The sequence below is a fragment of the Belonocnema kinseyi genome, chromosome 5, assembly GCF_010883055.1.
Source record: "Belonocnema kinseyi isolate 2016_QV_RU_SX_M_011 chromosome 5, B_treatae_v1, whole genome shotgun sequence".
NCBI classification, from domain to species: Eukaryota; Metazoa; Arthropoda; class Insecta; order Hymenoptera; family Cynipidae; genus Belonocnema; species Belonocnema kinseyi.
In genome coordinates this window covers 6,744,725-6,771,279 of record NC_046661.1, presented here as the reverse complement: position 1 = coordinate 6,771,279, position 26,555 = coordinate 6,744,725, and the positions used below count along the sequence as shown (strand labels likewise).

The window sequence follows — 26,555 nt, the reverse complement described above, 5'->3', positions numbered from 1 at the left end:
GAACTTCCGAAAACGCACTTTTCTGAAGGATTAAAAAAACTTGAAAAGCGATTGACCAAGTGTATAGAGCTCCAAGGAGATTATGTTGAAAAAAAAAAAATTACCCAAAAAAAATTGTTTTTATACTTCATTCTAAGGACTTATTGAACTACCCTCGTATGTCCTCTTCCTCATGTCATTCTATAACACATTTTCCTCCTTTCCTAACCTATCTTTTCACTGCGAATAGCAAATCCAACAAATATTTGGTCCATTCTACTATTTCAAAATCTTAGTTTGCGCTTCTTCTCCATTTTCTCTATCTATTTACTACCTTCCAAACCCATTCTCTTATCCTGCGCGCTTTTCTCCCGTATTTAGTAACTTCATTTTTGCTTGATCACTCTAATACACCTTCTATTTCGCCTATCTTGATGCCCGTCTCTCCGTCCACATTTTTCTTTCACATTTTGATATTTCTAAAATTTTCTCTAAACTTTTCTTTTCCTTGCCTTGACCAACCCCTTTGTTCTGCACTTTTTAGGTTAGTCCCGTTTCATTCAGATCGATATTACATTTTTCTCCCTATAATAATACTATTAAGGGAGAGTGATCTTAATTAATATAATATTCAACCACTAGTTTCTGGACTATCTCTTACCTTATCATCCACTATCACATAAACAATTGAAAGACCAGAAACAGAAAGGGCACAAAACAACATTGCCCCGGCTAAGCATTGTCTTAGTATTAGATATGTTCGTTCGAGCTCGACAATACTTAGCAGGCGGAATGCGTTTATGTGTCCTTTCTGTTTCGGGACCCTCAATTGCCCTTCCTTGTTCTCCTCCTACGCTTGTATATTCTCCTTCCTAACTCCTCCAAGCTCTTTAACAACTTATTTCCCTGTCCAGTCAGTACCTTATCTTTAGATTTTCTTCCAGTGTCTTCTCCCCATTTCCTCACACCACTCCCTCCTGTTATCGCATCGAAATCGTCACCTATTATAAGCCTAATATCTTCTATATTTTTTCCATTATTTCTTTTATCTACTCTGCTTTCTCCTGTTTATCACCGTTCACATAAGCCCCCACTATCTTCTACTTGTCTCATCCCATCTTTACCTCTTCGAGAATTAAATATCCTCCTACAAAAATCGAAATTTCTGGTTATTCAATACTTTTTCTGTTTAGAATCCATGTTTCATTAAGGCACATAATATTGTTGTTGTTGATTGAAGTAGATATGCCCGACAAACTAGTGTATCAATAAACATTCCAGAAGACAATATTACGGCTGACATCTTTTCCAGTTGTGGGAGTATCAGGAGAGATGTTTTATATAGTTTTTAGGTGTTGAAAAAGAGGCCGAAGCCCTTCTCTACGCATAGTTGCTGGTCCAATATTTTTATTTGATTTCTGTCTGATTTCATGTCACAGCTTCTTATCCAGAATGACTCCTAGTCATTTGGCTCATCCTTTGATTTCCACTTATTGTCCAGCCAGTTTCACTGTATTCGTGGAACCATACTTATACCTTCTGGTGAATACAACTGTGTTTAGTTTTGACGATAAACTCTGTAATTTTTAATTGAGAAGTATTATAATTCCATTCGCACTAGATCAGGTTGAGTCAATGATTTCGAAACTTTTTGAGCAAAAATCGTAGAGTCCCTTATTAAGTAGTAAGTTCAAGTAAATCTGGCGGCTAAGACCTCCTTCGCAGTCGAACTGCTTGTCTCGCTTTCATGTTACAAAAAATAATATAATTATTTGGCGCGAATTGGATAATTATAACGTGGTCTCTCTAGTTAAACCGACGTGTTTCCCGCGTTCTTACATACTGCTAAATTTGAGAAACCCGAGTGGTTTCTACAACAACACAGATCATTTTCGCATTATTATTATCAATCTCGCATTACTTACGCGGGACCTATCGTTGTATAAGTTAAGAAGTTGAAAATGTATACAATTATATTAAACGCGTAAACAATCTGAATCCACCTTATTTGGATTGACTGATTGTCCAGTCTTCTTACACTATTAATCTACTATTCTTAGTGCTTACTACATTACTCAGAGGAGCGCATCCAGATGCTGGCCGCGCACGATAATCAGTATATCGTCAGCATTGCCTATAACTTTGTGGACCTGACGACTAGGCAGATAAGGCAGTTCATCCACTACCAGGCACCCCAGCAAGCTTTGCCTTACGTATAGCACTCCTATATTCAATCTTTGTCGTGATAAGTGAGATCCATAGTTGCTTCTTTTTCCATAAATGGGCCGTTTGAACCTCTTACTGGTTTCCCTGCGAAGCTCTTCGAGTTTCCTATTCCAGCAGTGTCTCCCCAGCCTTTCGGACTCTTGAATTTTGATAACTTTCATAAGTAGATTTAATGACTCACATGAAAATCTTGCCGCCATCTTCAGGGTATCTACGTATCTGATTGACCTAGGGACGCCTGAAAGTGCATTTCTTAGTTCTGTGGAAAATTGACTTCAGCCTGTTGTTCTTGGACTTCTTGCCCATTTAGGGCTGACGGGTAGAGTAGATTCCAACTCAAACTCTATCTGTGAGTGATCTGAGAGAGTGGGTTAATCTGGTATTCTCCATTTCTTGATGTTATCTCTAAAACTACAAGTACAGAGAGTGATGTCAATTACTTCCTCCCTGACCGAGTTACGAAACGTGAGGGTGTTCCCGTAATAAGAATATATTTAGCAGTGGTGATTAGGTATTTCAGTAGATCATTACCTTTTAATTTAACATCCATGCCGCCCTACAAAGTATGGTTAGAGCTAGCATCGCAACCCAGCAGAAGAGGAAGACCCTTACCTTTCAATATCATACCAGTGTACGGACGTCCATTAGTGGATTTGTATCGCTCTCATATGGAAAGTGAGCCGATCTCATGACTAGCCTGCCGATGCTTTTAAGAGCCGTGATCAGCACCATCAGGTCTCTGGATTAGTCCTGGCTTAGTGAGATACGTGTCTACCTCGCAGCCATGCTCCGCTGCAAAACTGTAGATACGCCTTTGCTGTGAGCAAGTTAATTTGGGTAATGTTTAGACCGGGGGCAGTAATTAAGGTCTGATCCCGATCTTCCGATACCCCTACAGACCCATCCTGTCCTTGGCTAAAGACCTTAAAGTTGACATGTCCAAAGCAGTAGAAGGGCCTGTTGTTAAGGACTGCGAGATCCCCCGTCTGCGACTCAGGAATTTGCAAAACTAGGAAATGTTTGATTCCTCCCGATTTGTCCTCTTCCTAAGGCCTATCGTGTCTGACTATCCACCAGGCCTTCATCTTAAGTGAGGGGTTGAATCCCTCCAGCCGCCGGAGGATCACAGAGGGGTCTTCCAGTTTACCTGGGTACCACGCCGTACTTCTGACCATCTTCTGAAGCAACTTAAATCTACCCACGTCAAGAGATGCGCCTTTTCAAGGCCTTATCTCGACCGCAGTTGATGTACCCAAGTTTTAACCAATGGGTCAGCAGCCGCAAATACAAAGACCCCTCCCTTGCAGAAAGAGGTCTTCATTTTTGGCCATTGATTTGGGTACACTCTTTTGAGCGCCCTTCAGGTAGCCTCACTGAAAAGCACAAACTGCTCTGTAGTAAGCAGTGAGCCCGAGCAGCATGTATTTGTTACTATCAACGTCAGAGGATCAGCCCTCTAAGCGGCTGTCAGTCCAGCCCCCGATGACTTCATGTTCATCACCTGCTGGATCGCCTTGTGCTTTTTGACAGACTTAGCCCCCTTCCCAGTAGGATGCCCCCTGAGGCCCTTACATGCTTCTGAACCTAAGTGCTGGTTGTCGGCGATAAGGTCGGGACTGTTTGGTGAATTGCGTTGGCGGAGCATCGAGTGTGCTTCGATTTGTAAAGTGCCATTCCGAAGAGAATAACTCTCAAAAACAGTCCAAAAGCCCGATTTTTTACCTAAATACTTTATTTGGGGCCGAAAACACTAAGATTTTATCCGACTATAAGTCCCGTATAAGTAACTTCATATCAATCATGGGGGTCCTTTTCATGCGGACGCCTACATATAATAGTATAAAGTTAATTGCGAGGGTACTTACCCTGATAGCTGTGTCGTGAATTGTCCCTATATTTAAAGTCGCACGTTGTGCAACGTAAACATTAGCATCATCCATACTTGTAATAAGATAGCAGAATACACTCGCCAGTGCTGCTTGAAGGTTCACTTCATTTGTTAATGGCGTGGAATCCATGAATCTTGCAATCAATGTCACTCGCTCAACTAAAATAGTGATAAAAATAATTAATCAGTCAAGCCCGAGACATTTAATAATAAGAAGAAATAATAAGAAAGCATCCAAAGGTGACTGTTGTCGCCTCTAATAATCGTGGCCGTTTGTAATTGCATATCTACAACATCATCGCAGGATGTTTCCACCATCGTATTAAATTATTTGAATTAACTTATAACATTCTAATCTCATTAGTCACTTGACTAAGTTCGTGGCTATAATGTATAACCGGGTTTACCCCAGTAAAATTTTAATAAAAAAACTGGAATAATAATTATTATTATTACCGAAGGTGTTTCGCGTTGATGTCGCGGTAGGGCTTGAGCTCTCCTCTCATGACTTTGACGGCAATTTTGGAAGTAGCATTGCTACTGACAGAGTTTACCATGCCAAATAGGTTGCTAACGAAGATGAGAGGGACTAAGTAGAACACCAAAACCCATGAATGAAAAATGGAGAATATATTAAAGATTTTGAAACGCTTGTCGCTTCCCGAGGATCGTCGGGGTTTCCCTGGAGCCATAGCTGGGGGCCACAGCATACGGGACGGTGGCGATGGTGAGCTGCGAGATGGTCAGGCAGATCTCACTAATTAAACAGTTGGCCAGCAAGAACATCTGCGACAAACGGTAAGCAGTGGAACATCAACTGTGCCTGCTGAGGATGCTTTAGCTAGCGATAGCTATTTGCAGCCAACAACCTCTACAGGAATCAGGACTAATATATATGTCACAGAAGACCGAAACAGAGAAATGTGAGAAAAGTTTGAGGAGGGAACATTATAAACTCTTCTTACTTAAATACCCAGAGCTAACCACAAAAATTATTTAGCAGAATCTGGCAGATCAAAAACGCTCAATATCTGTAAACAGACTGCTTTCGGCTGTTGAAATAGCTGCTATCAAAATGGAAGTGAAACGGCAGCTTCCTATTGATAAGCTCGCCTCGGAAGATTTGGATAACGAAGATTTGATTGATGCTGAAGGCATAGGTACTAGGGACCAACACTAAAGCATTATCTGCCCAAAATAAATATCACAAATGATCTGCGTGCACTAATAGTACATCTCGACAGCAAGGTTTTACCTACGTATTTTAACGTAGCACAAACTGCGTTAGAAGTGCAAACTCTTGTATACGGTGCAGCTGTGGCAACCGCTAGAACGTTGGGCCGAAAACCTAGGCCTGCAAATGCAGTTTTTGTCCTAGCAAGAAATCGAGATCCACCATAGAAGATCAGGTTGGATGTGGATGTCAGCAAAGTAATGTGTAAGTTGGTTCGATTAACTCAATATAAAAAATAAAATAGAACCAGAAATCAGATGAACCAAGTTACTACAATCATCCACCCTCGGCACATCGAGACATTAAAACCAGCAATATTGGATAAAATTTTAGACTTTCAACGGCAGACACTTGATGTTCTTACTGCCAGACTGCGTCGGTACAAGAAAAGTAATGCAATAAGGCAACACAATCAAAACTTTTAAAGAGATGAAAGAAGGTTCTATCGTGAACTGAGAGTAAAGCCAAATAACCCCCAAGGCACCGAAGGTCTTGAAAAGGGCAAGTAATTGGGAAGCTCCAGGTCCGGACATGGTGCACAATTTCTAGTACAAGTACCTGACGAGTGTGCTTCTTGCGTTGGCAATGTGTTTTCAGAAGATCATTGAACGCCCAGATCTGATGCCAGGTTTTATGCTCCAAGGTTCTACGTATATGATACCAAAAAAACCAGGCGCTTAAAATCCATCTGACTTTCGACCGTTAGCCTTCTTTCAACAATTTATAAATGTCTTACAGCTATCATTGCAGATAAGGTATATTCTCATTGCGACGAGAATGACATTCTTACAGAAGAACAGAAAGAATGTTGTAAAAACTCACGAGGCTGTAAAGATTTAGTCACTATAGACGCTGTTTCCATGACTCAAGCTCGTAAGCATTAAAGGAATTTACACATGTCATACATTAAATACAAGCAAGCGTTTCCTTCCACGTCGCATGACTATTTGCTTGAAGTCTTAAAACTTTACAAAATCTGCCCACGCATTATTGACTTTCTAAGCCATGCGATAAGGCTCTGGGGTACAAGAATCAAGTATTTTGATTATGGACAACCAAGAATAACTAGATCAATACGCTTTACGGCGGGTATATTTCAAGGAGACTTCTTTAGCGCACTATGGTTCTGTATAGCGTTTAATCCATTGAGAAAAATACTAAAGAGCATGTCTCATGGGTTCAGAATTCATGATAATGAGGATGGTCATCAAGTGACCCTTCTGCTTTACATGGATGACCTGAAGTTGTACGCTAGTGCAGCCCAAAAACTGCAGCAAGTGATCGATGTCACACGGCAGTTTTCTAATGATATCCACATGGAGTTCAGGCTAGAGAAATGTAGAACAGTGCATTTCATCAGAGGAGAATTAGGGACCGCAGAGTTAGAGAAAGAGTTCGAAAATGACACCGAGGAAATAGCTGCTAGCAAACCATATAAATATCTGGGTATTCCTGAATCTAAGGGTATTGAAGATACGATAGTTAAGAGAACAAAAGTTTTCTCAACTCAGCTAACAAAAGCAGGGCGATCAACACATATGCCATCCCTGTCCTCGCGTACTCCTTCTGGCTCATAATTTGGTCTAACACCGACCTGGAAAAGTTAAACAGAATTGTTCACGTAGAAATGATGAAGTCCTGAAATGCAGCTCCAGGTCGAGTCACTGTGCACTAAGTTGGCCCAAAAAGGCTATTATTTTGTAGAGGGCAGTGATCCTCCCAATTTCATTCCAAATCTAAAAAAGAAATTCCTTAATTTTTTATTTTTTTATTTTCTAATTTTAACAGGTTCCGGTTTTGACTTGAATTTTTCCACGTAAAGTGCATGGGGAAAAATCACTTTTTTGAGTTTTTGGAATAATTTTTTTAGGGTTTAAAGAAATATCACGGAAAAGTATGAAAGCCTGTGGAGAATTATTTAACGAAGCATTTCATGTATCATATATATGGGTTTGTCACCCCTACCACACCCCCCCACGAGTACCTGAAAATTACCCTTAAAACAAAAAATTAAATTCTTCATGAAATCGACATATTGAGCACTGCGTTCTGGTTTTTTTTACTTCAAATTATTAATATTGGTCTAATGAAATTTTTATTACCATAGGTTAATTAATTTTTTATTATTTAAAAAAATGGAATTTGTTTAAATATTTTCTTCCGAAACTTTTTGTTTCCTTAAAATTATTGCTATTAGTCTAGTGGAATATTCAATAACATTGGTTCATTAATTTTCAATTGTTTAAACGAATGGAATTTCTAAATAATTTAAAAAAAAATTTTTTATTAAAAATGATTACTATTAGTCTAGTGGAATATTCATTAAAATTAGGTCATTCATTTTCAATTATTTACACAAAAGGAATATGTTTAAATAATTTCTTTTCGATGTTTTTTAAAATAAAAATTATTACTGTTGGTCTAGTGGAATATTCATCAGTTACAATTAATAACTAATTAAGAATTAATTTAATAATAATTAATTTATCAGAAATATTTTAGTGATAACTTTAATTAAAAAATGTTTTAAGTAAAATTAATCAAACAATGTTCAAAAATATACCACTGAAGAAATATTAATCGTTTTTAATAAAAAAATTATTTACATAAATTCCATTTGTTTAAATCATTGACAAATAATGAACTAATGTTAATAAATATTCCATTAGACTAATAAATTCTTCGTTGGATAATTCACTACAGGCCCCCATACTTTCTGTTCACATTTTTTCAAACCCTCAAAAATTATTCTAAAACTCAAAAAAGTGGTGTTCCCCATGCATTTTACATGGGAAACTTCAAGTCAAAACCAGCTTCTGTTAAAATAAAAAAATAAAAAATTAGGAAATTTTTTTTTCCGGTTTGAAATAAAATGAAGGGGATCGTTGCCCTTTATCATGCAAAAAAATTTTGCCATGGATTTTTGGACCACCATATTGGACACAGCTTCTGGTACAAATGTCTGTCGATTGCGTATCATGCGTTGGAAAAAAGTTGTAAGAGGATCATCGAAGACCCAGTTCATGGAAAACCACGGATAACTAGATTAATAAGTTCTACGACAGGAATATTTCAAAGAGACTGTGAATTATGCTTCAGTTTAGCGTTAAACCGTTGAGAAAAATACTAAATAGCATGTCTCTTCTGTTCAGAACACATTACAATGAAGATGGTTACCAAGTGATCCATCTTCTGTACATGGAAGAGCTGAAGCTATACGCTAGTTCAGACAAGAAACTGCTGCAAGTGATCGATGCCACAGAGCAGTTTTCCAATGATAGCCACATAGAGTTCAGAATAGATAAATGCAAAACAGTGCACTTAACCAGAAGAAAATTGGGATCGGCATAGTTAGAGGATGAGTTCGACAATTAAATGCAGGCAATGGCTGCAGGCGAATCATTTAAATATATGAGTATCCTTGAATTTAAGTGTATTCATCATACAATAGTGCAGACAAGCCTAACGGCTGCATTCAATACAAAACTCAGATTGATTATGAAAAGTTTTGTCAACTAGGCAAACCAAATTAGATCAATCAGCACATGCCAATCCTATGTTCACATACTCATTCGGGCTTATCAAATAGTCTAACACCGAGCTTGAAAAGTTAATAGGAATCGTCCGCTTAGAAACGGCGAAGCACGAAATGCACAATATTAATTCAGCGGTTAAAAGGGTAATTCTATAACGAGGTAAAGGGAGTAGGGACGTTGTAGATGTGAAAAACATTGTAAGACACAAGTTATATAGATGCGAGACTTTTTTGACATCATATAAGATTCTGCGCTTTACAGTACCATCCGTAAAGCTTTTTATTAATTACACGCCCTTGAATTGGTCTTCAGAGGACGCCTTGAATATCAGGGTAGAAACCATAGAGAAATTATTAATACAATGGAAATGGAAAGCTATCCGTGGCAAGCACCTCAAAACGTGACATCAACATCAAGAAGTTGGTGAGGCATCCAAAATTTACCAACGAATTCATCGAGTACAATCATCAATGCTTATCGCATAGATTACGATTATCAAAAATCTGAAAGGAAATCAGGTGAAAATAAATATATAGAAACAATAGTCAATAAAGATCAATTACAGAATCGTAGATTATACCGTAGTCTCTGGCATTCTATACAAGACTTATATTAAAAAGACGTGCAATATGACTTACGAACGTTAAATACATTATTTCGTGAAATGACAGTTCTAGGCACCAAAAAAATGGTTCTCCATCTGCCCTAGAGTTACCCTACAATAAGCTAACCGCAGATTTTTTAAGAGGGCTGTATATGTAATAACTTGAGCACTCTGATTTCAGTGTGCAAGAAAGTTAAAATTATAATAAGCACTTTTGTACGGAAAAAAAGCATTAATAAGTTGTACGCGGAGTGCTGTATTACGTTGCAGATTAAAATGGTATTAGCTTCTATTACTCGAGCGAAGGCATTCTTGGCAAATGGCTAGTTTATGATTACTAGACCACATCATTTCTATTGTTAACTTCTTAAAAAGTTTCAAATTTTGCCATGACGCCGGAATAGTAAAAGCATTAACTTAATCATGGTAGGTAATTTACTGACATGATATACTGCAACCCTTTAACCACGAAAGGCCCATGCTAAATTGACGACGGAAATAAATAGTAAAATCGGTAACTCAGAAACACATTAGTGACGCATATAACAAACAGTTCCTTATCATACCCACCTCATTCAGGATTATTTAATGATATACCATTTAACATGATAAAGTAATTATAAAGATATTACAAACAATTAGGATTTAATAATATAATGAAATAGATGAAAATAAAGAAAAATTTATCTACATCTAGAAGATTTCCGACCATTCGCGTGAGTCAATTTAACTCCAAACACGCGGTTGAATTCCATTGCTATTCTACAGCATATCGAGGATACGTCCAAAATCTCAACCTTCTCTTGCCCTTTCAAGATTGAAATGTAGCGTAAGTCTTGCATTTTAATTTACTGCAACATTATTTCCCATTCTTGAGATCTAATAAATGTTTGATATTCAAATAAGTACTCTTTTCTTGCATTTACATTGAACAAAATTCCCTCGAGATTGATGAAGTGACAGCGATCTAACAATAAATAATCTTTACACTTAACCACCCTGAATTTATCGGCCTATTAGCCTCCCTCATCTATCGCATTATCGAACTACCCTCACCTTCTGCTTAGGACTTGACAGTTGATTTGGTGGCAGCGTTGGAATTGTCACTTTTGTGGTTGTTTTAACATTTGCATCAAAAGGATTTAAAAGTTTAAAATCGTTATTTTTCAAATGTTTAATTTTAGCGTAATCATTATACAGAACTTTTGTAAAGCACTCGAGAGTTTAAGTTCTTCTTAGATTTGTTTCACGGTCACCTTCGGGACAAGGCAAAGTTCGAACCTCAAAGTGTAATTAAGGTGTTTGAAATTATTATTTCGGAAATTCCAGCACCTTTTTAAAAATTACAATAACTTCTGAACTCAAAGTAAAAGCTTCCCAGTGACTCTTAATAGTACTTTCGCAGATCGTACTAATAATTTCCGACGACAGCATAGTGGAGTCTAAAAATTTTTATTTAAAAATTAACTACAAGTATTTCATCCCTTTGATTTTATTCTTTTATTTTCTCTTATTATAAATCATTATCGTTCGTTAGTAAAGTGCAAAAATTCTTCATAATAGAAACAAATCTCAAACTGGCGGAAAAATATGGTAAATTTTAAACTCAGTGCAGCAGTGAGGACATCGATGCTAGAGTGTTTGCCTTGCAGCAAGTGGTTTTAAACATCCCTAGTTATGAGGGAAAAAAGATCCCTGTGTCCATATAAGAGCAAATATGAAGCATTTAATTCTCGTGCATGTAATAAAACGTGAATTAAAGTAGGGATATCTGCCCTTAGTTAAACAATGGAGGGGTCAATAATATTAGAAGCCGTAGAGTCGAATTCAAAAGGGGATTGTCACGTTTACGCGATTAACACTTTTGACGAGGACTTTGATGTAGAAATTAACGTACAAGAACTCATCCCCCTGAAATATTATAATTAAACAGGAGATGAATTTGACGAGAAGCCAACAAGCGAGGAATACAAATTCCCAGAGAATAAAGTAGAAGCATTTATTAAGATCCAAAAATTAGATCATCTGAACAGAGAAGAGAAAGATCATGTCAAATAATAGTTCCGAGAGTTCGACCTTTTCGTGTTTTGCCTACAAAAAGAGCAAGCAAAGATTGTTATGGGCAGAAAGCTAACAGAAGATGTAACTAGTCACTTCAAATTACCCACAACTCTTATTTTTAAATGGCCACTATAAGTGCATTAGAATGCCTATTGATTTAAAAAACTCTTCTATAACGTTCCAACCTTTAATGGATCTTGTTTTTTTAAGATTATAAGGAGTCGAATTATTTTTCTGTCGTGCCGACATAGTAATCTGCGTAGGAAAGCGACATGAACATTAAAATAAGGTGAGGCGTCTCTCAAACAGGGTAAAAGAGGTAAATATATCAATTTAACCAGAGGAAAGTAAATTCCCTACAAACAAATCACTTACCTGTGCCTCATAATTAACAGTCAAGAAGTAGAGTCATACCCTCAGAAATTAAAGCTGTGCAAAAGTTTCCTACGCCCCACAATCTTAGAAATGTGAGACAATTATTGAACCTATCCAGATATTATAAAAGATTTATTACAAATTTTGCAGTAGGAAACAAGCCTTTGACTGATCTTCTATAAAAAGGAAAACCTTATTAAGGGGTCAACAGATGAGGAGATTTTTAAGGATTCAAGGTGTTGGTAAAAGAGATGGATTTTGTATAGAGTAAAAGAGAATTAAGTCCGATTCAGCAGTAGCTTAATCCCACAGCTCTTTTGCACTGCTTTTTCGTACAAGAGTGTGTTTTTGATACAAATATATCCGGCCATTAATTTATTGCATGCCGATTTATCTTGGTCATTTAGTAGAAGATAAGTTCACTGTGCTTTTTCCATGACAATGTTAGAATGCTCTGGGTAATATGCTTCATTTGATCCTTTTTAGAGGCTGATCAGGTGATCTAATATAATCATTAATCTCTACTTCCATAGAGTGCAGCATTCTTTCTATTGCTTAAGTGATATTCAAACTCCATACAGATTTCCGCGTAGAATTTATCTAATGTGACATTTGCGCGAAAAACGTTCTCGTAATTTTTCTTGGTCTTTTTTATTTTGTTATGCTCGCAGGTTTGTTGAATCGAACTGTGCTCGGATAACATGAATTGTTTTCCCTCAAGTTTGAGATGTTTGCAGTTGCATTATTGAGATCTTCGATCTCCGAATTGATGTGTTCGCCATCTTTGTAAGTAAGGAGACCCGCTGGACGGCCAATGATACCTCCAAGAAATCCTAGCATCAAAATCATTGGTCTTTTTCGCATTCTTGACAGTAAGGACGTCGGATACTTTTTCAACGTGGCGACTTAGCTCCTGGATTTCTCGGCTGATTTTTTTATGACATCTTTGAACCAGTTCGATCTTTACTTCCAGGTCATATTCCTTGATTGCAGCTGAGCATTTATACTCTAAAAGCGATCTGCAATATTTATGCAGGGTTCTCAAGTGAAGTTGGTAAGCTTTTAATGCTACATGTAATTTCTCCACAAGTAGAAATGTTGCTATTCTCGAGTTTTCGTTAACTCGTTTCATTCCTAACAAATACTTATAATAGGTATTTTTACACAAAGCTTGCTTTGTATCCTTAAAAAACTCCTCTTCTGCTGCTTCCTGAATAAAAAGGTTTCCCTTTTTATAGATGATCAGTCAACAACTTTTTTTACAGCAAAATTTTTAATAAACCTTCTTTAATATCTGACTAGCTCCAAAAGTTGTTTTACATTTCTAGGATTGTTGCGCGTAGGAAATTTCTGTAAGGCGTCGATTTCTAAGGGTACGAATCTTCTCCTTGACTGCTAATTATGTGGCACAGGCAAGTGATTTCTTTGTACGGAATTCACTTTTCTCTGAATGGATTGATCCTTATAATCCTAAAAGAACAAGATCCATTATAGGTTGGAACGTTACAGGAGCGATTTTCAAATCCATAGGCATTTTAATGCACTTATAGTGACCATATAGAAATAAACCTGCAGTCTTTAGTCTATCAACCCGATTTAACTGAATTTGATAGAATCTGCTGACCAGATTAAAAACTGTAAAAAATTCTGCTTTTCTAAGATGATCTAATGTTCCGATAATGTTTTGAAGTGGGTCAGCATCATAAATTGTTTTTTATATAATAAAAAAAGTATACTATACATTCTTTTTCTATTGTGGTCGATCTGTTTTGGTATTACTAACTTCCGAGAGTTATGGGTGATTTGGAGTGACTTGTTGCATCTTCTTTAAGCATTATTTTTATGACAATCTTGGCTTGCTCTTTTTTGTGTAGGTAAAAACCGATTAGATCGAACTCCAATAGGCATATCATCAACTGTGTGTATTTTATGGCGCAGAGCATGCGTTATAGTTAACGGATCGCTAATGAAATAAAGACCATTAGAATATTCCCGGAACTTTTTTTTGACAAGCTCCTTCTCTTCTTTGTTCAGATGATCCAATTCTAGGATCTCGAGAATTTCTTCTACTCTATTCTCTGGGGTTATGTATTATTTGATTGTTGCGTACTAGCCAAATTTATCTTCTGTTCACTTATAAAATTACAGAAGGATTAGTTCTTGTACGTCGATTTCTACGTCAAAGTCCTCGTCAGTAGTGTTAATCGGTTTTGGCTCTTATATGGATTTCCTTCGTCTCATCCCTTTACAATGACGTATTTTTTCTTGTTTGATCTTTGATTTTATATCGATAAAAGGGATTAATCTAGTAGGGATTGAATAAGTTAACCTAGGGTTATGCCAAACCGAATTTCTGACATTTTTTTCGAAGATATTCACAGCCTATAATTTCGAATGTATCGATAGGCAAATTCAGTGAAACTGCATGAACAACTACCATTAAATTTTCTTCTGTTAATTTTAGTATGCCGACAGTAGAAATCAAAATATGCATGGTTCCCGTTATTTCAATAGATTTACTATTTTTACTAGTAATTCCTCGTTTAGAGTAATTTTATTATATTAATGTCGGCTCTTGTGTTAACCAAAAATGAGTCTTTGTTTTCTGAAAAGTCTGAAATGGAGCATTCTACGACTGGGGACTCTCGACGGAGTTTTCTGTTGAAGATTTTACGTGTTTTTTTAGGAAACGTAGGCTCACCTGACACTTTTGTTTTTCCTCGCTCGCCACTGTGTCCTTGCAGCTAGCAGAATTGCCGTTTATATTCTCCTTATTTGTTAGAATAAGAAATTGTGATCGCGGTTGGGTATTTATTTTCCGACTGGAGTAGCTGGTGTGTGTATACCCATTATACTGTATAGAAACATTTGGAGCATAAAATTAAGAATTGTATAGCATGTAAGGATGCTGACAAGGAGGCACGTATGTTCAGTGAGGGTAGTATTGTTCGATATTCAGAAATTACTGTTTTAAGTGCTTTATTAAAGCGTTTATGTTTGCAACGTTTTGTCTATAAATAGGGAGCCTGGGTGCACTTTTTAATTGGGCTAAAAGAGCTCTGAGATATTGCCTTACACGATTAGCTAGAACGAATGATTCCACATTTATGATATAGTGAATAAAGTATCTGACAGGCATGTTTTGTCCATTGTAACGGGGGATGTTCACTACCACTTGCTGCAAGACAAAAACCATTAATGTCATTACTGCTTCACAGAATGCGATTTATTTTCCCGCCAATTTAAGTTTCGTATGTATTAGGAGGCATTTTTGCACTTCTCTAAAGAACAATAATGATTTTTCATACAAGAAAATAAAAGGATGAAATACCTGTCGCTAGTTTTATTTAACAAAAAGTTTTAGATTCAACTACGCTGTCGTTGGAAATTGTCAGTACGATCCGGGAAAGTAATATTAAAAATGACTGCGAAGCTTGTACTTTGAATTGACAAGTAATTCTAATTTTGAAAAAGGTGTTGGAATTTCCGAATTAATCATTTTAAACACCTTAATTACACTTTTAAGTGTAATCCATCTGTGCTATAGTTTGTTAAGAATTTCGAAATTCAAATATTTGAATTTTCAATTATTCTTAACTCTGAATAAATTATTGAATTTAGTGGGATTATAATATGAATTGTTGTTGCTTCAAACGCATCACTTGCACAACCTTGATGTAAAGAGTACATGCAAGTTTAAAGCAAGGTAATTTGTAGATTCATTTACGATGGCTGGGTTTGCGAGCACTTATCAAACGTTTTGAACTTTACCTTGTCCCAAAGGTGATTCTGCAACAAATCTAAGAAGAACTTAAACTCTTAAATGCTTTACAAAAGTTTTATTATATAATGACGCATAAATTAAACTTTTGAAAAATAATGATTTCAAATTTGAAAATTCTTTTGATGTAAATTTTAAAATAATAAGTCAGGGTGGTTAAGTGTAAAGATTATTTATTGTGAGATCGCCGTCACTTCATCAATATCGCAGGTATTGTGTTATATGTAAATGCAAGAAAAGATAATTTATTTAAATATTAAGCTTTTATTAGATCTAAAGAATGGGAAATAATGTTAAAGCAAATTCAAATGTAAGACTTACGCTACATTTATTCTTGAAAGGATAATAGAAGATTGACATGCCTGTTGTATTCCCGATACGTTGTAGAATAGCGATGGAATTTTACCAAGTGTTTTGAGTTAAATTGACTTACGCGACTAATCGGAAATCTACTTGTACGACAACTGAAAGCCAGAGGAACTTTGTTTAAACTTAAAACTTCGTAGTATTTCACGATGAATGCAAAAGGTAAGCGACTTGTATAAGGCGGTTTTTCAATGGTATGTCCGCCCAAAACGTAAAGATAACCACTAGGTTGTCTTATCAATCACTCTTATCTCAACTCTCTTATACTGACCACCAGTGTAGTGTTTTTATATGGAAAAGCATCTTCGAAGGTCACGAAAATATTGACAAAAAGTTGACGATGTACATACGAATCGGAATAAGTTCACGTAACACGTACAGATCGGGGAAAGTCCACATGGCACGTACGGATCAAGGAAAATTCAAGTGGCATGAACGGATCACAAAAAGTTTGAAAGTGATGTACTTGTTTTTGTTTCATAGATCATGCTTTATTTTTATTATTGGCACTTATCCCGTTTTCAGCTGTATGAATTGTGGTACTGGCTTCGTCGTTCTTTTCTTTGTCCTGCATAGACATTGTCGTAATGGTATCTTCTAGATGCAGATACATTTATTATGTATTTGCATCTATTTTATTATATTATTACAACCTCATTGCTTGACATTTGCTTATAATTACTTTATAATGTTAAATGGTATATCATTTAATAATTCTGCATGAGGTGGGTATGACAAGGAACTTTATGTTATATGCGTCACTAATATGTTTCTGAGTTACCGTTGTTTTGGTTAAGTCGGTATACTAATGCATATACTTGTAACGAACAAAAATTAGTTTTGAAAATCCTTTATACCTACACCAGATTTTATATGTAAAAAAGTATTCTAAAGTTATTCTTTACATGTATCTAATTTTCCGTAAATTATGCTATTTAACTAAAACTACTTAGGATATTATATTATTTTATTATTATAGTCATTATATTTTTTATTACATTATTATTATATAATTGTGCACTGATATGTACATATTATAATTTTATTCAAATGTAAGGTTTCTAATTACCTATTTTCGCTTCTGATACTAAGGCTTGAAGCTGATGCGACGCCAAATGAAATTTCAAACGCCCGCTACGTAGAAAAGTCTAGGATGTACTTATAAACTGTGTGAAGGGTGCTCTGTAAAGCAATATTTAAGATCGGGTAACAAAACAAGCATAATGTTAATAAATAGTTATATATTTAGAAAAATTTGGCAACTTTTAACTGAGAAAAGAAAAATTGTGATAGAAGATTTCACAATAAAGGAAAGCGATGCGAATTCGTAATAAACTGAATTAGGTATCTCAAGTGGAAATTAGATCATATCAATTCAGATGATGCGACTTTAAATCGCATTGAAATTAGTACAACATATATTAAAGAAGTATAGCTCAAGTAAAATTAATTTGCATGGCTAATGAAAAGAAATGTTACATTTACTCATTTCCCGATTAACTGTCCAAAATTCTCGCCACGATTATTACGGGTCGAATAAAAAAAACAGTCAAGAAACTTTAACTGAAAAGTAAGTTAATTATAATTTTTATCTAATTTAAATAATAAGAAACACAAAAATAAGCCATGCCAAAAATGATTGAAAACACAATTTCGTACGCCGAATTCAAATTTTTAAATAAAGAAAAATTCTTCAAATTAACTAAAATTATCGGGGACGATGAACGAAATTTTTCGGGGTGAGTGTAACGTACCTGCTTATACAAAATTTATTGTTGCAGAGCGGACTAATTTTGGAAAAATTAAAAGATAATTAAAAGGAAAATTTGTTTTAAATCATAACTATTAAGAAATGAGAGATAAATGAGGAAAGAAAAAGAGAAGTAAGAATGAAGATGGCTGCGAAGAAAAATTTCGAATATTCTGCGCTTTCATACATTGCAGCAAGACACGGGTCGCACATTGATGCTATCATGAATCCTCCTTACGTTGTGAAATACACGTGCTCAATATTAATTTTAAAATTAAATCTAAGTCTGAGACAGTATCGTAAGAAATTAAAATGCAAAAAAATTTCGATATGTATGTATCGGTCAGAAGGAATTCCCATTACAAAACCTCTTCCTGCAGACAAGTTTTTAAAGCTATGTAGGAGTTCGAAATGGCCCAAGAGCATGTCAAAAATAAAGATATTCTCTCGCACCTCTCTGACAAAATATTGACAAATATTGCGAGTCTCATTCAGATTTGACCAGTACGAGAATTTATCAATTCCCCAAGAGGATTTTGGAATTAAATAAATCTTCTCATACCTCGCAGGCAAATGATTATAAAATTATGAAGAATGTCCACATGCTTAGAAAATTCTTAATATGCTTACATAGGTAGAGAAAGAACATTTTACAATAAAAAATCTTTCTGAAGCAACAATTCGGTTTCATTTTCAAATGAAATTCCTGTGGTCGCTCTACTTTTGAAATTTAAACTCAACAAAATCATTTCACACTTTAACCAAATCTGACCTGAAACTTTTTTCTAAGTGATCCGCGATCAACCACATCCTTCATGGTTCTAAGGCATTGCTCGAGTGAAGATCACAAATTAAGCAAAGATTATAATAACGCGGGGTTTTCTTTTGTTTCGTAATTCGTTTGGTGGGTCGGACGTTAAACTACTTGATATAATCCCACGTCTAGGGGTTAGCTCTCGAAATTTTATGTCAAGGGTAACTGTAGCTCTGCCAGGTAATTCTCAACAAATTTACCATTCAGATATAATTTTGAAATTGTCCTTGGTCACGTCTAGGTATGTGCACTTAACGTGATAAAAAATTCACAATGTGAAGTCTGGGAAATCCCGCACTATTTTCGGTATAGTGAGCAGACTTAAAAAGTAATAAGTGAAGTGAATTTAAGAGGAAGTGCTTAAGTGGAGTGAGTAAGAGGTGAAGAGATTCGAGAGTGATACGAGGAAGACAATTAAGGCATTACTCTAGAGCTAGGGGAGAAAATAAAGATGAACTCAATGCGATGGATCGACGGACTCTTGGGACGTTTGGTGAACGGAATAACTAAATCGTGACTTGTTAGAGCGCTACGATGCGAGTTTTGTCCCTGAACGGGGTTACATGGCCCGACTGCATGCTCTGTGGTGCGAGAAACACCCGCAGCTATCGTATTTTTCACATAAGCGTCTGCGAAACCATGCCCAAGTACTCCAAAAAAGGGACTATATAAGCGGAACGCCTACTCTACCACAGCCAGAACAAGCCGACAACAGAGAAAAAGAGGCGACCTTAAGACCAACCGCGGGCAGGCATCCGATAGAGGAAGAGCGATGCTTTATGACCCGGAGCAACGTCAACACACAGGCTTCTCTCAAGCCCAAAGATCTGGCTGAAATGGATGATTAGCTTCACGTACGTTTTTCGAAGAATCCGACCTCTGGACTATCAATTTTGCGTGTGTAATGCAGCGAGATCTTTGGCCGATTCGAACCGTAACACGAAACCAACGATTGATCATAAGAACAAAAGACGAATGCATCAACTTGCCATAAAGATAGACTGGGAAAGATAGTACGCGTCGCGCATTCAGTGTGTGATTGACTACATCACTTTGGGCCGGAATTTTATCGCCAAGGTTCGAAATTTCGCGTGCGAACTCCGGACACGTTATGACACACTTAACAAGTAAAAGCTGCTGACCATCTGGCAGCACATTATTGAGAGAATACATCAGAGGAGGTCTAATTATTTTAAGGAGAAGTTACGAAATGCAGCATAGATTTGACGAAGACTCAGATAACATAAACAGCTTCAAGGAGCTGTGTGACGTCCGCATAACACCTGACGAAGAATGCCCGCCCATCACTACCGAGGAGGTGAAAAAGTAGTTAGAGGGATGAAGAACTATTCCGCTCCGGGACCAGATAGTATAAAGACCTTCAGTGGAAGAAGTTTCATTTAGCCCATCAGCATTTGACCCGTATTTTCACCTCATATTTAAAGTCGGAAGAGCTAATTCCGGAGTAGTTGGTGGAAGGGCGCACAATAATCCTGCCGAAAATAGGCAACTTAGATGACCCGAAGAATTACAGGACAATCATTTGTCTGAACACACTGTATAAGATATTGACGGCTATCCTAAATGATAGGATTGTTCAGGCAATTGAACCTGTGTGGTAAAAAATGCGTGAACAACACGGGTCAAAGAAAGGCGTAGCATGATCTTTGGAGAACCTGCTCATCGACAGATGTGTCTACAAAGATGCAGCATACTGCCAGCGTGACCTATCTATGGCCTGGATTGATTAATGGATAGCTTTTGGTTCGACCTCCCAAAGACTTATCATCTGTCTTTTGGAAAGCTTGAAGGTTCATCAGCAACTCGTGAGGTACATAGAGAGATTGATGCCGCTTTGGAAAACCAGATTTACTATCTCATCTGGAAAAAATCGTATGACAACTAACAAGGTCACGTTTCAGAGAGGTGTCTTTCAGGGCGACACCAGAAGTCCACTCCTCTTTTGGCTCACATTATTGCCACTATCTCTAGCACTTCGCCATTCTTACGCATACTTTTGCGGCAAACCTGCAGATCAAAAATAAAAGGTCACTCATGTATTTTACATGGACGATCTTAAGATCTATGCTAAAAACAAAGAACAACTACATCTAGCTCTAGGGATTGGCGAAAAATACACTAAAGAAATAGGAATGGAATTTGGGTTAGACAAATGCGCAAAGATTTATTCGCAGCGAGGAAAACTTAATGGCATCCCTGAAGGCACACTGCTCGTCGATAGAAGCGCTACGTCACACCTTTGCGCTGAAGAGACTTATACATACCTTGGCGTGCCATGGAGCCACATTCAGGATGTGACATCTATAATGGATACTCGCCGGAGCACATGAACAAAAGCATGCATCTAAAGCCTTCTGTTCCGTGACTCTATATCTCACGCCGTCTAGGTGGTCACGGAATATTGAATCTTGAATGTCTTCGCAACAAGATTATTCTGGGTACAGCGCATAGAGTCGCAAATGGAAGAGACCCACTTCTTAAAATGGCCAGGAATCACGAAGAAGTGGGCAAAGGAGCGTCTCCGTACAAAGAAACGGAGGAGGCTGCTGAAATACTCGGACTTAACTTCAGTATTAGGGGTGAGCAAAATGCATAATATCTTATCTATCTCGAGTACTCACTCCTGAAAGGCCGGATTAAGAAAGCACAAGAGAAAAACTTCCGTGAACAGCTCGTTGATAAAAGGATACACGACATCTTTCACAGAAATGCAGAGGATCAGTCAATGTCGTGTGAGCAAACTTTTGCATTCCTTAAATCACTGGGATTGAAGTCTGGCACGGAGGGTTTCATTTTTGCATGTCAAGACTGTATCATTTCCAACTTAACATACTGTCGCCACATTTTGAGCCAAGACATTCCCGATGATAGCTGCAGGGCATGCCGTGCACACAATGAGCATTTAGTACACATACTATCTAGTTGTCCAACTGATGCGGGAACCACCTACATCCTGAGGCACAATGCAGAACTAAGAGTGCTTTATTACCATCGCTGTCACGCTCATGGCATTAACATTGATATCGCTCCTCTAAATGCTCCTAGGGAAATCAAATCAATTGTAGACAATGGGAACGGCCCCATATACTGGAACTTTATATTCTCGACAATTGTTTCTGTTGCATACTCGAGGCCTGACATGGTTCTTCCTGACTTTGGAAGCGAACCATGTTCGTTATCAATTTTTCGGCACCAGCTGACAAAAGCATCATAGCCAAGCAGAATGAAAAGAAAGAGAGTTATAGAGACATTATAAGGGAGTTTCGGCGATTGTACCCGGAATATTATGTTAGTCTAATCGTCCTTATCATCAGCGCTCTTGGAGGTGACCAATTTTCACTGGTTAGTAGCATGAAAAGCATCATTGCGTGTGAACAATATGCTAAAATACTTGCGGAAATAATGCAGAAGACGGTCGTTCTTGGGTCACTCCGTGTCCTCAGGGTGGACGGGACGAAATCCTGCGGTTCTCCTTATGAAGGATTGACAATAACCCAGAAAAAAAGGTTGGAGTTAACAATTTATTTGGTTAGTTTGTTTGGAACGTAACACAATCTTAAATATGCATAATCTATAGCAATCAACCGGCCGATCATGACCTCCGAGCTCGAGCTCCTTTGACCTTCCCTTCAGAATTCCTAAATCCTTTCTTTCTTATTAATTCAATATTTGCTAAATTTATGTCTAACGAGGAAATCGGAAAACCTTCGGAATTTTTTTTCTTTACACCTCTTCGAGTAATATGTTATTACCAAACTTGTGACATGCTAAAGTAATAAAATGCACTTCCCTGTCATTTCTAAGCAAAAAACTTTATACAAAGTTCGCGCACATCAAATGGACGACGAATAGTGAGGTAAAGTGATACTTTTCGTGTCAAAATTTATTATTTGTGGGTAAGAATAACATAGAGCGATGAATCCTTTTAGAGATTGTAGATGAGTACCTGCAGAATGTGGAAAAAAGGGATAATGTGAAGAAGAAAAAACATTTTCAACCTCGAAATTCGACGTCAAAGTTTACGACTTTTGGATAAAATTTATATTATCGATTACCATAATCAAGCAGGTAATTGATTTAACATGCTTAACATTTTTTATATGAACTTTCGCCTTTTAATTCCAAATCCGCTCTGAAAATTACTCTAGGAATTCAGAATTAGAGGAAAAAACGATTTGTGATGTAATTCGAAACATCTAAGTTGTAAATTATTTTTATGCAATGAAATTTGACTATGCATCGTATTTAAAGGCTAATTGTGTCACTTGTTTTAAATCTGAAGTTCAAATGTTGAAATTCAGAACGCCAAATCCAATATGGCAGACTGAAATCCTTAAATCAATCTTATATGGATACACTGAAAAAAAAATGAATAGTTGGTGCTCCTATCTTTTTATTAGTAAAGCATTTATTGGTTCTTACGCCAATTCAGTTGATAACGTCAACTAAGCTAATAATCGTTTTAGGAAGTCATTTGTAGTAGTCGTAAATAATTTAAGTGAGTAATGTTTTAGTAGTTCAAGTTAATTATACTTTAGCCATCTTCACCACTAATTTATTTGTCTAACAAATAAAAGTAGGTGGCGTATGTATTTTTTTAGCTTGATTCGTACAATTGAAAGTGCGATATAGGTGCCATTTTAGTTCTTTGTGGCAGTGAGATCGGCCTTCTAAAATAACCCAAAAAAGGGTTACAATTAGCAGAAAACGAGTATGAATCGAATACTGTTCAAAGAGAACAAAGAACAAGCAAGCAACTGTAATCTTGATAAAAAGAGATATTTCGGGTTTCACTCGTGTAAAAAACTACGGATTGTTTGCCGACGTTTCGTGAACATTGCAGTTCAAATCTTCAGGGCTGACCTGAAACTGAGGTATCAGGTCATGAAGTTCTTAATTATACTCTCTACGATGTCTGTGATTGGCCAGAGCGTCCCACCGTGGGTACTGGTCGTACTTGATTGGCCATTCAAGTCTTTTTTAAAAAATCCAGGAGAACGGAAAGACAAATCGGATTGGTATTATATCCATTGATAAAAAGAGATATTTCGGGTTTCACTCGTGTAAAAAACTACGAATTGGCAAACAATTCGTAGTTTTTTACACAAGTGAAACCCGAAATATCTCTTTTTATCAAAATGAATCATCGTGAAAGCATAAAAGCTATTATATCCATTGTCCCTATTTATGTTATTAGGGTGTTTTAAGATTTCGATTGCTTCTTTTGTTTTCTTGTAAATTTGTTGTGTGTTGTTGCAATGACTATTGCTTCATCAAATAAAATGTTATGTTCTGTTTTGATAAGATGTTCAGCTAGTGCTGATTGCGTGAAATGTTTTAACCTGACTTTACTTTCATGTTACTTAATACGTTGACTCACCGCTCTCCCGGTTTCTCCAATATAGACTTTGCCACAAGAACAAGGGATTTTATATACTCATGGATCACTGAGGGGTGCCTTTTTATCTTTAGGGTTATTTAGTAGTTGTCCTATTTTCGGAGGTGGCTTAATATGGTTTGGATGTTGTGTTTGTCGTAGACTCTTCCTATTTGTTCTGTGATACCTTGGATGTAGGGTAGGGTGGTGGTCATTTTTCTCTCTCTTTCTTTCGTAGGTTGTGTTGACTTGTTTTTTTGAATGTGTTTTCTTATTTCTTATTGCTTCTCATTCCTTATTGCTTATTGTAATCTTACAAAAAACACGATTTAACGTTCCTATTATGGAATTAACTGTGAAATTAGGGAAGAAAACTAATGTGCCTGCGTTTTCATTAGTTAAACAATTAAGCTAACAATGTTAACATATATAGATTAAATTAGACTGATTCCAAAAAAATAAAATTAAGTACAACGCATGACAAACGTTATTTCGCGGGAAAACAATATTGTAGAAATTCAGCATAAACAAAAAAATTGTACACTATATCGGATAGTTGTAACATGTAATGAATGGTCAAATCTGATCATTTTTCCTTAATCCAAAAGATTTGATTAATTTAAACACAGTTTCTCCCCTTCAATATATATAAAACTGTTTAATTGTTTAACACATGTGCGAGATACCAAGTTTTTGTTACTTTGATTCTAACTAATTTAGATAATACGTATAATTACATACCTGACACGAATCTAACACGCCAGTCAGAACTGTGAAATTCACTTTGAATATGTCTCCAAAAAGCATCTGCGCCATATGGTAATGTAATGCAATGCAAAAGAACTGGAACTGATACTTGAGCTATGTGGGAATATTCAGCACTTAGTAGATCCCACAAGCTGAAATTAAAATAAAATGAAAAATTATGAGAGGATGTGAGTGTTTTTTATAGTTACAAAAAATAAACTCTAAAATAATTTCCGGTGTTCTGGACACATATCTTATTTCCGACGCTTAAACACTTCCTTAATCAGGCCTATTCTCTGACACATTGTGGTAGGAGGCAATCATGGTAAGACAATATATGAGTCTGCGTCCTTAAATGAAAGGAAGAGAAATTGTCGAAAACCTCTTGGTTATTTGAGTGCTTTTACATTCTCTCAACAACAATAAGTTATGCCATTTAGTATTAAGGATCTTGTTAAATGCTTCAGACGCTAAAAACATTCTCTATCACACTTATATTCTGGTTTCAGGAAAGTTGGAGAATAGAAGATGTTGGTTTGCATCCGTAAATTAAATCGGTAATTTTTTAATGGTTTCCTAAGGTAGCACTTATAATGTCACGCTTTAGAAAATAGAAATTATATTTTCTTAAACGTGAGATATGAGCTTGTACTCTAGCACTCTACATTTAAATATCACGCGCTAAACCATTAAGTTATGATAATTGCGCTACAAACGGCAAAGTTTTCAAGTTGAGCTAATTAGAAATGCGTTATTGACGGTACACAATATTGAAAAATTGTCAATAACTTAGTACTGTTTGGCTAATTTTAATAGCAAGTAGATAACGAATTTATTCATTCAACATACGGATTCTGTATGATATAAGTCATTTTAAGGTCTAAGTAAATAAGGGTTAGCTGACGGTTATAAATACATTATTATATTTGTCCGCAACAAAAACAATAAATTCAGGATCAAATCCTATATGCATAGAAGAATCAGTAATGGAATTTGTATGAACCAATAGGATACAATATTAGGTAATCAATGACTAAGAATTAATGGAATAAAATGGGAGCTTCTAATGTATCCCCTAAGGGTTTACATTTTTCTTGCACCTTCTTTTCTATTTTTTTACACACCACTTACACACTTACTTGGTGGGGGGAGCTTACAGTTTAAGGTGGGTTCCGAAACATCAAGAGCAACAGCTTTACGTATTTAAAGAAAACCATTTTTCTAGAGGTACCGGTCCCACGAATCTCTGGAGATGAACAACTCCCTTGCTATGCTAGTGTTCACCACATGGGCCGTTGTGGCTCTTTCAGAGTGCGAGGCGGAAATCGAACCCGAAAACCGACGGAGTAGGTCCAAAGACTACGCTTTAGCCCCTACGGCCATCGCACCACTCAATGAGTAAGAATTTTCAAATAATTAAAACGCAATATGTTCAAAAAAGCAATCAACCTATGCTCGTATGAAACAATTGAGAAAGTAACTTTTCTATCATTAGCATAGAGATGAGAAACTATTTAAACCTCTGATTAATTATAGGTGATCGTCTTCACTTTCTAAGCAGTCACACTGTCAACTTGATCTTTGAAATAGGAACTGTTCTACATAACTCGCAAAACTTTCACCTTATTGTAAAATACAGTGAAAATCTTAAATAGCCTTCCCTTTTATAGCCTTTCCGAAAATTGACGCCGCGTCGCATGTACAGTCTGTCAAGTTAAAGCGTGGGTGGCTTTACTCGCAGTCGGTAAGGTGTATCGACATGATTTTGGTGTCAAAATATTAAGAAGAGCTCCCTC

At 36.5% G+C, this 26,555-nt stretch overlaps 1 protein-coding gene across 1 annotated transcript in view; it reads right to left on the bottom strand.

Annotated features, from left to right (window-relative positions):
• The window catches only part of LOC117172902 (protein unc-79 homolog), a 1,455,529-nt gene that overhangs the window by 394,869 nt on the left and 1,034,105 nt on the right, over window positions 1-26,555 (bottom strand). Inside the window, exons 20-21 of the mRNA XM_033361197.1 lie at window positions 24,754-24,911; window positions 4,071-4,252 (exon numbers count right to left, since the gene is read on the bottom strand). Coding sequence (XP_033217088.1) covers window positions 4,071-4,252; window positions 24,754-24,911 — 340 coding nt within the window. The remainder of the gene's footprint in view (window positions 1-4,070; window positions 4,253-24,753; window positions 24,912-26,555) is intronic.